The sequence below is a fragment of the Ammospiza nelsoni genome, chromosome Z (assembly GCF_027579445.1).
Source record: "Ammospiza nelsoni isolate bAmmNel1 chromosome Z, bAmmNel1.pri, whole genome shotgun sequence".
Taxonomy (NCBI): Eukaryota; Metazoa; Chordata; class Aves; order Passeriformes; family Passerellidae; genus Ammospiza; species Ammospiza nelsoni.
In genome coordinates, this window is record NC_080669.1 from 16,777,042 (window position 1) to 16,789,702 (window position 12,661).

Below are 12,661 nucleotides of genomic sequence, written 5' to 3' on the forward strand. Positions count from 1 at the left end.
CCCTACAAATCTAGGGGGCTTGATGGCATTCATCCAAGAATCCTCAGAGTGCTGGCTGATTTAATTTCAAGTTCTCTCTTGTTGATTTTTGAGCAGCCTTGGACATTGAGAGGAATCCCAGCTGAGTAGAGTTGATGAATGTTGTTCCAATTATCAAGAAGGCCAAGAAAGAGAACCCCGGAAACTACAGACCTGTCAGTCTCACTTCAATGTCTGATAAAGTTCTGGAGAAGATTATTCTGGGAAGTATTGAAAAAGCACCTGAAGAACAGAGTTTTCAGGTCACAGTCCCTGGTCACAGCCTGCACGACTTCATGCAGGGAAAGTCCTGCTTATCAAACCTGATTTCCTTTCATGATAAGATAACCCACCTAGCTGATCAAGGGAAGCCAGTTGATGCAATCTCTCTGGATTTCAGTAAAGCCTTTGATGCTGTTTCTTGCAGGATCCTTCTGGACAAACTGTCCAGCACATGGCTGGATAAAGACATCACGTGATGGATGAGCAACTGGTTCAGGGGCCAGGCAGAAGGGTCACAGTGAATGGGGTGACCCCAGACTGGTGACCTGTCACTGGGGGTTCCCCAGGGCTCCATGCTCAGCTCTGTGCTCTTTGTCTTCACAAATGCCTTGGACACAGGACTGGAAGGGTTACTAAGTAAGGCCACAGATGATACAAAACTGGGAGGAGCAGCTGACTCCCTCAAAGGCCGGAAGGCCCTGCAGAGACATCTTGACAATGAGAGGGCTGGGCAGGCACCAACTGCATGAAATTCAGCAAGGGCAAGTGCTGGGTTCTGACCTGGGATGGGGCAACCCTGGATGTACAGACAGACAGACGAATGACAGTCTGGAAAGCAGAAATGAGTGCAGGAAAGGGACCCGGGGATCCTGGTTGAAGTTGAACATGAGCCAGCAGTGCCCTGGCAGCCAGGAGGGCCCCCATGTCCTGGGGGGCATCGGGCACAGCATCACAGCCAGGCAAGGGAGGGGATTGTCCTGCTCTGCTCTGCTCTGCTCTGCTCTGCTCTGCTCTGGGGCAGCCTCACCTCCAGTGCTGGGGGCAGTTCTGGGTGCCACAATATAAGAAATACATATATATTGAGCTGTTAGAGAGTGTCCAAAGGATGGCCATGAGGATGGTGAAGGGCCTTGAGGGGAAGTCCTGTGAGGAGACTGAGGTGACTTGGTGTGTTCAGCCTGGAGAAGAGGAGACTGAGGGGAGACCTCACAGCGTCTTCCTTGTGAGGAAAGGAGGAGGGGCAGGCAGTGATCTCTTCTCTGTGGCGACCAGTGACAGGACCCAAGGGAATGGCCTGAAGCTGTGTCAGAGGAGGTTTAGGTTGAATAAAATTGATCACCAGGGTGTTTGGGCCCTGGAACAGGCTCCCAGGAAACTGGTCACAGCACCAGTCTGACAGAGTTCAAGAAGTTTGGACAATGCTCTCTGGCATGTGATACGACTCTTGGGAATGGAGCTGTGCAGGGCCAGGAGTTGGGTTCAATGACCCTTGAGGATCCCTTTAACTCAGCTTATTCTGTGATTCTGTGAAGTGTTGGTTGTTTAGGGCATTATATTTCTCACAATGCCCTAAGTATTGTCTGCAAGGTGAAGGATGTTTCATAATTTGACATTACACATTAACTCTGTCCTGAAATATTAAACCTTTTAGGTGAAAATCATAGCTCAATATCACGAAACCAAAATCATAATTTATTCTCTTTTTAGTTTTGCTTTTTCTTTTAAAGAACTCGATATCTTCCTCTAGGAGTCAAGAAATCCTTGACTGAACTCTCTAAAGCATATGGCTTTAATAAGAAACATCACTAGAGTTTTGACCATGCCTCTTTTGAATGTTGTGGCTGGGAAATGAAACATTTCACTAGCTATTTTAACTGGGCAGTTGATCTGTGAATGACTGAGAAGGATATACCATATCTGGGGATTTTGTTTGCTAGTGAAAACAAGTAATACTTTGAAAGCAAACATTATAATTTTTTCCAATTATATATAATTTTCTAAGATTATCCACAGAGTCCAGGGGTTGATGCATCTTCTCTAATTGAACAGTAACTTACTCTATAAGTACCCCCTCTGAAATAATTGAAACTGATTACCACGTGGCACAGCTAAGCTTAGGTGAAGACATGTATCTTCATCCTTTAATGTCTGGATCTTATCTCTGATGTCCTTTTGTCAAAAGTCAGATTACATTAACCTTACATCATTGGTGATTTTAGTTTGATTACACATTTACTAACTCTGTTCAGTGCTCTGGATCTAGATAGTAGATCTACCCTCTACTTCAGGTGAACTAATACATGGCCTGAAAGGGTACACTCTCTTGGATTGCATGGCTTTCCAGCATTTTATGGCTCATGCCATGATGACACCAATTGACCTGCACCTTTCAGCTCTCATGTGCCAGGACTAGCAAGATTTGACTCTACCATTGCAGAATTTACAGATTTTGCGTTAACATGTGTGTCTAGTACAAATGTAGGATTGGATGGGATACTTTCATACCTTGACCACAACAGAAAACAGTGATAAGGCATTAATTAATACTGTTTTTTATCGAGCAAAACTGGTAGTTTGACTTTGCCATTAAATATTGATGCAAATTTTTCTGTCAGAAAAGTTGCACATTTCTTCAAAACAACTGACAGTTGTTCCCCTTAGCTCAAAAGTATGCAAAACTGGAGACACAGATAGTCTGGGCTTTGTCTGGCTCATTGCAGTCTGGCCCTTAACCACTACAAAATAATTGGGCATACAAACCCACTCTTTGTGTTCTCAGGGGTCTTCCTGTTGCTTTGTCAAAAACTGAACTAGTTCTTCATGGTTTTGTGCTATAAACCTCCTTATTTTAGTAGTTAAACTCATAGATAACATGTAAAAATCTGGGAATATGATATTTTTTACCAGCATGGAACACAGCTGCTCAGAAAAAGTTATACCTGTTTATTTCTAAATCCACAGGTGGATGCATGCAGTTTATTCACTTGTAGTCACCTTCAGAGAGCCTGACATTTTTGCAAAATCTCCAAATGCAAACCAGATTCAAAATGTCACCTCCTAGGAGACCATGAGGTGTGAAAGGAAAATTGATGGCAGTAGTTTCTCTCATATACACTCTATTACCTGCAGCTAAATGTCAACAGAGTATGTTTGTCCCACTCCCTCTGCAGTTATGCCATCTGACATATATAAGGTTTTACCCTCTTGAGTCAAGCTGGTTTTTCACAGGAAAAAGCAGATAAGCATAACTGGAAAATCATCTAAAGACATAGCTGAAAAATTGAAATTGCTTTCCTGCCATTCCCAGGAGGTGCACTGCAAAGACACAGACATTTACTTCCACAGTGCTATTCGATACTAGTGGGGAATGTCCTGTCTGCTGCTAAACATGAACAAAGAGAAAAGTAGGTTTAACTGCACATGTCACTTTTGACCATTGCAGATGCATCCACAACATCTTCTGCATATGTATGGAGTATTCCCAACCACTGGTAGATGCAACGGCAGATCTAATTCAGGAAATTTAAAAAATAATCATAAAAATATGCCTTGTCTGCATCAGTGTAGGAAAGATGAGCATGAGGAAGAGAGGACATAAGGAGATAAGTCTGACTCAGCAGCTGAGGGAATTTGACATAGCTTTTGCAGTCCTTTCTGTTGGCTTTGATGAGAAGGTTAGAAGCCCCTCTTCGTGGTTATTTACACACATGCATTTCTTGGGGCCAAGAAATCCTTTATACAGGTGGAAACACCATTAGTACTACAACCTATCCCCTCCCCTGCACTACAGATGCACTTTCTGTGCTGCTTCTGTAAGTGATGGTTTTTCTTTCTCCTCACAGAGAATGGTTATCAGTAGCAGTTAATCTTTCTGCTACCTTCTGCTTTCTTTCTGTGGTTAGGTTTAAAATGTCATGATTAAAAAGAACTTACATTACATCACTTGTGCTTCCTTGCTTCATATCATTCAAGGAGTTCTCTGCTAATTTAAACTCTTGTTCAAGGCAACAAATTCATCATTTGGCTGCACTTGTGTCACATACAGGAAATAAATCTAGATGAAGTTGGGAGGCTATCTGTTCTTTTAACAATAGAATATCACTCTTCTTACCTGGTAATTCCAAATAAGGTAATGTTCTCCAAGGCAAATTATTACAAGCCAGAGAAACAGAATTCACAAGTTTTTTCCCTTATTCATGTCTCCAAATTCATGACAGAGTTTTAGCTTATGTTTTGCAAACATTTTCTCTGTCAAAAATTTTAGTGGTTCCTTCTCACTTCCATCAAAAGTTCCTCATTATGATCAAGATTGCTGGGACTGGGAGCTATTTTCGAAGCAACATTGCAATCTTACTCTCTTAGAATAGCTTTAATCTTAGGGCTGGTCTATACTTAAGGTTTCTTTCCAAAATATATGTAGATTATGGTTCTGAGGGCATTTTGATTGCTTTGCAGCAGAAATTATGAACTTCATTGCACAGTTGCAGCTATTTGTGGTACTAGAACTAACTATTAAATGGTTTTTCCCCACAGAGCTAAATCTATGAGAAAATGCACAAAGATCTGAATCAACAATAGTTCATCACAGTTGGTCACTAGGAACTATGTTGGTAGGTAGAAATTCCTTGTTAAAACGAGTAAAAGACAGGTATTGAGACTAGTATTGCATGACCATGTAGTGAATAGCTGAACATATAACTGGTCTTCCAAGCCACCATCACTTCCCCCACAACTGAAACATGCAAAAACTATGTCAAGAGTATGGTGAGACTGAACTAGTTCAAATCACAACTGAAAGCCTGAATTGAAGAGAGACAATCCATCTCAGTGATGGAGATCTGCACAATGGGTTCAATTGGTCTGCCTGCAACCACTGATGAAAGTCTTCTTAGGTGTTTTCCAAACTGGTGCCAGACATCTGCATCTAAAATATACACCTGAATTTTGGAGATTGACACTTCGACATTTATTCTTAGGTGCAGCATAGTATTTCTGGCATGGTCACAAACCAACCAGCACTCTGAGGGATGTCACCAGCCAAGCCTCCTTTTCCTTGGGGCATAAGTAAGTGTGATTTCCCTCCTGCTAGTAAAAGCAGGGACATTTTTGTCGTATTTGTATTTAAGTACAAAATACATCACAGTATGAAAGCTGAAAAAGGGGAACCATTTAGAAAGAAAAAGCCAATCAGCAAAAGAGATTTGTGCTATTAGCTCTATAACCTGGGCATTCAACCCAGTTAATAACATGACTATCAGATGCAGAAAAACACATTATGTAAGCTACTGTGCTTCAGACAATTGCAATGAGACACATAAAAAAGAAGTGGCACCTACAGCACTATCTGCAACAGCTTTTCTAAGACTGAAGATTTTATGAAGTAGAGTATAAAATTTTTCTTAACTCTTTGAGCCCTCAAAACATGATTTAAAGGGTAAGAAATTTTCCCTGCTGTTGTTTCAAAATATAGCAAGCATGCAATGCCTCAGCGTATCATTAAAGTGCAAAAAAACAGATAAATGAGTGGTTTTCTTTGCCACTGAAGTTATGCCTTTTTCTTCCTGCTGCTATGTGATCTCTCCTAGTCTGAACACCAGGAAACCACCAAGCCTTTTAGTGGTTTAATAAATAAATATGTCAGCAGTTTTGCTAGAAGATTTTTCCTAGACTGTGTCCTTTTTTTCCTCCCTCTCCTTCTTTAAGGATTTTATTTTTCTAAAGACCTTCTATTAATCACAGGAATCACTGGTGACAAACTCTGCTGTGTAGTGTAACATGGCGTCTGCCTGCTGGCTGAGCTTGGCACTGCCAAGACATTAACATGAGGACATAGTCAATCTTCCCTTTTAATGACAAGTCCTGGGTAGCTGAAAGAAAGCAGACTGAGATACAGCAGGAATTCCTGTGATCCAACTCTAGTGAAAATAGTTGCTGTAATAAATTCCCTCCTTGGCCTGTTCAAGACCAAGTTAAATGATGATCCAGGATTTATGTGGTTTGAGATGACCTGCTCCCTTCCAGTCTGAACAGGGCAGGAGGCACGCTGATGAGCAGCAGACTGGCCAAGAGATCAGGGATACAAGCACCCTGCAGAAGGGAGAAAGGAACAATCTAGGAGTAATACTTTGTGCTTTTGGGACACGTATATAATGTTCTTTGGCTTTGAAAAGGACTAGAAGTGTTCTCCACAAACAAACTGTCTCAGTGAAAAAGAATAAACTGATCCATCTGCATTCTGGTCAGAAGGCTGATTTGGTCAGACAAAAATTACTATCGTGGGAGAACTGAAGAAAGGTTGATTTAGTTTTCCTGGTGAATACTCTTAAGTACTTTATCTGCCTTTTCCTCAGAGGAGACACATATTTGCACTAAATTGTTCTCTGATTCATCTTCTCTTGCACTACAACCTGCTCCTTTACTGAACTAATTTCTTTGACAAGAGGATGTAGGCTGCCAGATTTTGGATTGATAGAGACTGCACCAGTGTTAATGGCTGTATGGCGTAGGCTTGGAGTTGTTTCCTGACAGCTTAACAGCACAGCAATGGAGTCTGTATGCTGAAAACATGGAGCTCTCTGTCGCTAAAACAAGTATCAAAACTGAGATCCTAAGATCTGTAGATCCTGGGTTTTCTAAAGGAGTTTTGGGTCACTGCAGAGAGTTTACATACTTTAGTAGCTGAATTGCACCTTTAAGTTTCCCTTCTCTGTCTAGCTTCTGTGGAAGTAGAACAGAAACTCAAAGTGTTTGGGAGACTGAGACTGCTGGAGCAAGGACTCTTGAGATGAGTGTGGTGCCCACAGGCCAAAGCCAGCCCAATCAGAGGTGCTTCCCTGTGGTCACAGTGCTAACCATGAAGAACTGTGATTCAGGAACAGGCAGATAAAATCTTCCCTTGTTTGTTGAGAGCAATGAGTAGGTGTGCACAGCAGTTTTCCAGATTCCTCATCAGTACCTTTCTTTTCCATCCACATTTTGCACATTCACTGCCAAATAAATCACTAGGAACTACTGGACTTTTACTCAAATTTCGTCCTTCCTGTCTTGACAATATCTGTTCCTTTCTCGACTAGCTGATGCTGATGAGAGCCCAAAGTCATTCTAATTATCTGTACCTTGATTTCTCTCCCAAATCTGCATGTATATGTCTCTTAAGGAAAAAAATTTAGCTCAGCTTCATTCCTGTAATATTATTTGGCCCTCTTTATTGCAAGCCTCCTGCCATCTATCAAACCCTATTCACAGTTGAAATGAACAGCAAATAAAAGGAAACAAAGAAGTCAGCACAGTGCTGCACAGACGTGGAGCTAGCATGCACAGAGATGGATGAAAAGCCACTGAGCCCCAAGAGTGCTGATGGAGCTGCCCTGCAGCTGTTCTGCTTGAGTTACTTCACTGCTGTACAGATGATTATAAATGTAAAAACTTAGCTGTGATAATGGCAGCAGGAGCTGGTACTATCTAGGCCTTTATAAAATGTCCATGAATGTGAACATGCTTGGATATTTTTTTTTAATCCAAGGGTGATTATGAAGTTGCCATGTCCTTAATGTAAATCAAGTCTGAGGTCAATGCTATAGCACATATGGCCTGTCACTAAAAACAGTGGGGGATGAAGTCTACTCATGATACTTATTTATTTTGTGAGGTGTGTAGAAAATATATAATTTCCTTATGCATGTTAATTTCTAGGCCTCAGACTTTCATGACCTTTTTCTAGAAAGGTACATTTTCAATCACTGTAATACTCTCTCCTTAATCTTTCATGTGTTGCCACATCAATGGGGAATATATCTTACAAGTGGAGATCTTCAGACAATACCAGTGCCTTCCAAGGGATATGCAGAATGCTAGTTGTGGCACAAGTGTGAAATTAGGTGACCCACATTTCCACTGAGCATCCCAGTCACCAGGCTACACTTTCTTGCTGGGCTTAGGCTGCACAGACATCAGCATTTCATCAGAGAGCAGTAGTATGGTTTTTAGTGAACTCAGCTCTCTCTCCTCTACATTTGCAGTTGATTCAGATGTGGAGTCATTCACACTACAGATGCACTGTTGAGTTGCACGCAAGAGTGCTTTTGGAGGAAACCAAACCAGAAGCTCTGCTGCAGAGTCACATGGAACACTTCCCAAACCATAGCATAAACATAAATATTCAAATCAAGTAGTATTCCTTATGACAGTATGGTAACATTCACTCCAAGGAATTGGACTAAATCTAGCCTGACATTAAATCCTGGAAGTATTTATAATACAGACTTGGATATTTCAGCACCGACTGCTCCTATCCTCTGATCCAGTCCAACAGCTACAACATAATGCAGAGGCATCCATTCAAGGATAACATGTAAAGGCTTCACAGTTCCAAATACATTGCAGAAAAAGATGCACAGTAGCTAGGGTATGAAGGGAAGTTCTAGTGAAATGATAAAAAAAGGTACACAGATCTCTTTCACATCTGGTTTTGGAAAGCAAGAGAGCATATAGATATCAGTAGACAATAAAAGACCCATTATGCTGAAATGTTATATACAGTTATATAAAAAGAAGGAATCTTTCTGCCTGAGATTAGCATGAATAAAGCTATCAAAGAGAGCTGGAAAGATTAAAAAAACACAGGAAAAAAAACCTCAGAGCAGAATAAACTAGTTGTTTTTTCTGCAACATTACTTCCAAAGCAGCAATGCTATATGGGAACACCATAGAGCATAGAGATGAATGCAAAAAAGGGATTAATCCCGTGGTAAAGTCACAGGACTAGAGTTCTGACTTTGTAGACTGTTTCAAAGTGTGGAGAACACAAGAAAAAAGGTCTCAATTCCATTACTTCTCACATTGGTTTTAATGCAATTCTCAAGGCTTCATGAGGGCTATCTATTGGCTCTGTGGACTACACCGACAACATTGCTCAGCAGGTAGGAAGAGGAAGGACCAGCTCCAGAGAACCTGTGCTGGGAAAAGTTAAAAGCATTTTCAGGATTTTTATGGGCACATAAGACCCACTGGCACTTTTAAATATTCTTCTCCCAAAGCAAAAGAAGTCTAAATGAAGCTGCAACCTGCCAATATTGTTAGAAGAAAAGATACAGCTCCTGTAGTGAAAGTCTCTCTCAACTGCAGCTCAAGCTAACACTGTTAGCATGTGCCACTGTCCACTGGAGCAAAACATGCAAAGAGTATCTCTGAAACACAGATCCCTTTTGCATAAATAATCATAACACAACGGTGGTACATACATAAACAGGAGTGAGTTGAAGAGATACACTCAAGATTATAGACTCAAGTAGCAGCAGAGGGCATGAATAACTATCCTTGTATTAACCAAGAGCTTCAGAGCCATTTCAAGATGTATTATTACATGAGAGACCTATTTCAAATTTAGTAGGCATGCACTGTGCTGTGGTAGCATAAGGAACTTTATTCAGTGTGCTCCCAGTGTGAATGTGTACCTTCAGCAGAGCTACTGGAGATAATACACAAATCCTTACGCATCTTGCTTCTCTATGGAGGAGATCGTGTAACCCCTATAATTTAATTTCACAACTTAGAACATATTCACTGATTTAATCTGACTCTATCTCAACATTATTTAATTATTGCCATTGTTATGGAAATTCTGAAAACAATCAAGCAGCTGCCTGTGCTTAAACAAGATTGTCCCTGAAAGTGAGATCAGTGGATATGTTCTTACCTTCTTTAAGGCCTAAGCTTGATACAGGAATAAAAGTGCAGAGGTTGTAGCAGACAGGCTGCTCACACCATTCCCTGTAAGCTGTGCTTGTGGCCTGACATGACCCAATAAGCAGTGGTAACTACTGCCTGCATGAAAAAACAGCATTCTCTAATAAGACATAACCTTAGTTAGGGGTCCAGATGCTCTTATTTGCCCTGCCCTTTGGATGCACAGAAGTGATGAAAAGTCCTCTGGCTTCTTCTAGAGACAGGACAAGCTCATAGAGGGTGTGACCACAGGCACACCTTCAGCACAGCAACATGGGTGAACACCGAGTGTCTAGGGAGATGCCTGGGGGTGACAAAGGCCATCCCACCACCCCATGAGGAACCAGGGCAGCTCTGCCACTGGGAACCACCCTAGGGACAGGGATGGCTACTGAGCAGTCTGAAATGGAGTATGTTCTTCCTAAGCCATGGCACACTGCATCAACACTAACCACCTACTGCAATTTCCCCAAAGAGCCAGACGCCTCTACGCAGCACACAGAGCTGTCTACAGCTGGCAAAGATATTTGTCAGCCATGGTTTTGGAGCCTTTCTATGTTCTTTAACAACAATGACAAAAGACCAGGTTGGTGACAGAGCATGGTGGGTAGAAATGGATCCAATCAGAACAAAAAAACCTCTCAGCCATGCGTATTCTCCCATGGACAATAAATGTCTTTGGTTTTGTAGGTGCAGGAGGATTGGCTATGCTGCTGAGGGACCCGTCGGGACCATACTCCTGTGAAAGTTCTGAAGCCAAGGAGGATGCAGGGGTAAGTCTCCTCTCAGTGTGGCCTGGTGGGAGGCACAGGGATCTGCGCTGTCCATAATTCTTGATGGACCCCACACTCAATGGAGTGCATCCTATCTTCAGCTGCAAGGATGCTGTCATGCTGGGCGTAGTTTTGCACAGTAGACCCCATTGGTGTAAACTGTATTCTCTTGGCTTCCACATTCTTTTGAAATAGCTACAAGTCCAGTGCCACAGTTAGGATTAGGACGATTTTCAACAAAAGTGAATCTCTCGAAAAGTTTGGTTAAATAATCCTGGCAGCTCATGGAAGATGGTGTCAAACCAATGCTCTGTCCTTCCCCACTGTCAGTCAGTCTCCCACATATCTTCCCTTGCACATTCTATTATCTTCTTCTCAGGCTCCCCTACAAAGAGTGCTGCCTGTGAGCAGCTTGTGAGCATGAGGAGGGCAAGAGCCTGAGAAGCTTTGCCAAGTGATTTCCTGGTAGCCTAGTATAGTGGGGTGGCACATGGAAACGCTGTTTTGCTGGAAAAGCTATGACAGGAATACTCCTTTTTCTTTGTCGTTCTCACTGTGGTCGTGTGCAGCCATGTATTTCCAACAGCAGCAAATGAAATTGTCAGTAAGATAAAGAGTGGAAAGGCAGTGAATGGGCAAGTGAGCTCCTGCAGGGCCAAGATATTCATCTTCATGGTGGCCTACATTGCTGAAGAAGTTTTTGTCTGAAGCCAAAAACAACCATGTTAAAAACTAGAGGTGTCTACAAAAATTTTACTCTAGGCATTTCTAAAGATGCAAACTTGAGTATACATAGGCCATATTAATACCAAAATTTATTTTAATCTTTCACACTTTAGAAATTAAATTAAACAGCAATCTAGGCTCTTAAATAGGTTCATATGAGACTGATGAAGCATATTTCATACATCTGCTATAAAAGTAGATGTGATTGGAATTTTTTAATTACAGTTAGTTAAATTTCTTTAGAGAAGCATTTAAAGATAAAATGCAGTAAACTTGTGTCTTCTTCTGGTCTGTGAGTGAAAACTAGTGTGAGAAGCTCATATTAGCTACCTTTAAGATCTTAAAGGCCATGGTAAATAATCAGCTCAAGCCAGCATCTGCATAATTTCTTTTTTTGAACGAGAAAAATGTAAACACAAAACACATTTTGATTTTTCTTACAAGACTTACTTCTTTCTTTTACTAGCTAAAAAAAAAAAAATATTTTCTCAAAATCCAGATTTCCTACAGGCTCTATTTTTTTATTTTCTACAGTGCTAATGTTTAAAAATTACCAAAACAAAACAGATCTACTAATAACAAATATGAATCTGACAACATGTACCATGTTCTAAATTAACAATTTAGAATGGATGGCATAACACAGAATTTCACACTCCTGAGTATCAGGACCAAATTTAAGGTTAAATCTATATAAAGCAGGAAGTCAAAGCATCCTCAGAGACACCAATCAATAATAAACTACTTTTCATTAGGGAAATAATTTTTAACACAAGTAATAAAAGTAAGGTCTAAATTGATAGTGCAAATAAGTCAAAATGAAACCTCTTCATGTTATAGTTAAATCAGATATTTAAATTATTCTGGTTGGAGCTGGAGCATGGACTTGCACAGGCATTCCCAGACATCGTGCCCTGGTTGCTATCAGTGCTCTGCTCAGTGTAGCTGCTTTGTGGCAGCTCTAAAGTCACAAGCAGCACCTCTTGGGCTGCTGGGAAAGCTCTCAGCTGGAGTTCAATCAGCCCGGAACACTCTCTAGCTCAAATTAAGGTCATACTTAAGGAAGAGGGGGAAAATGTTCGATGACTCTGGAATGCAATTTGTTTTAATAGCACAGTACCTCGAATGCTTGGGAGTGTAACATCACACAGAACAAAATCTGACTTAGCATTGTTTCCTCCTTGGCTTTGAAAAAGAGGTGTCATTTTTTCAATAAAGACCCCCTGCTGAAGGAAGAGGTTTAATGACATAATTTTGCAAAAGGGAGGCTGACTCAGTGTTGCTGCTAATGTAGCGTGAGCAGAATCAGCAAAATGCCAGCACAGGAAAGTCAATAAAGTCTACGAGAGTATCCTTACCCACATGGAAAAAGGATTAATTTAGTCATTGAAAATGACAAAGAGCTAAAATTTTCCTGT

At 41.1% G+C, this 12,661-nt stretch overlaps 1 protein-coding gene across 2 annotated transcripts in view; it reads left to right on the forward strand.

Moving 5' to 3' along the window:
* Positions 1-12,661, forward strand: part of PALM2AKAP2 (PALM2 and AKAP2 fusion) — a 267,144-nt gene that overhangs the window by 149,451 nt on the left and 105,032 nt on the right. For both annotated transcript variants that reach the window (XM_059493140.1, XM_059493141.1), the window contains one exon: positions 10,435-10,517. In XM_059493140.1, coding sequence (XP_059349123.1) covers positions 10,435-10,517 — 83 coding nt within the window. The remainder of the gene's footprint in view (positions 1-10,434; positions 10,518-12,661) is intronic.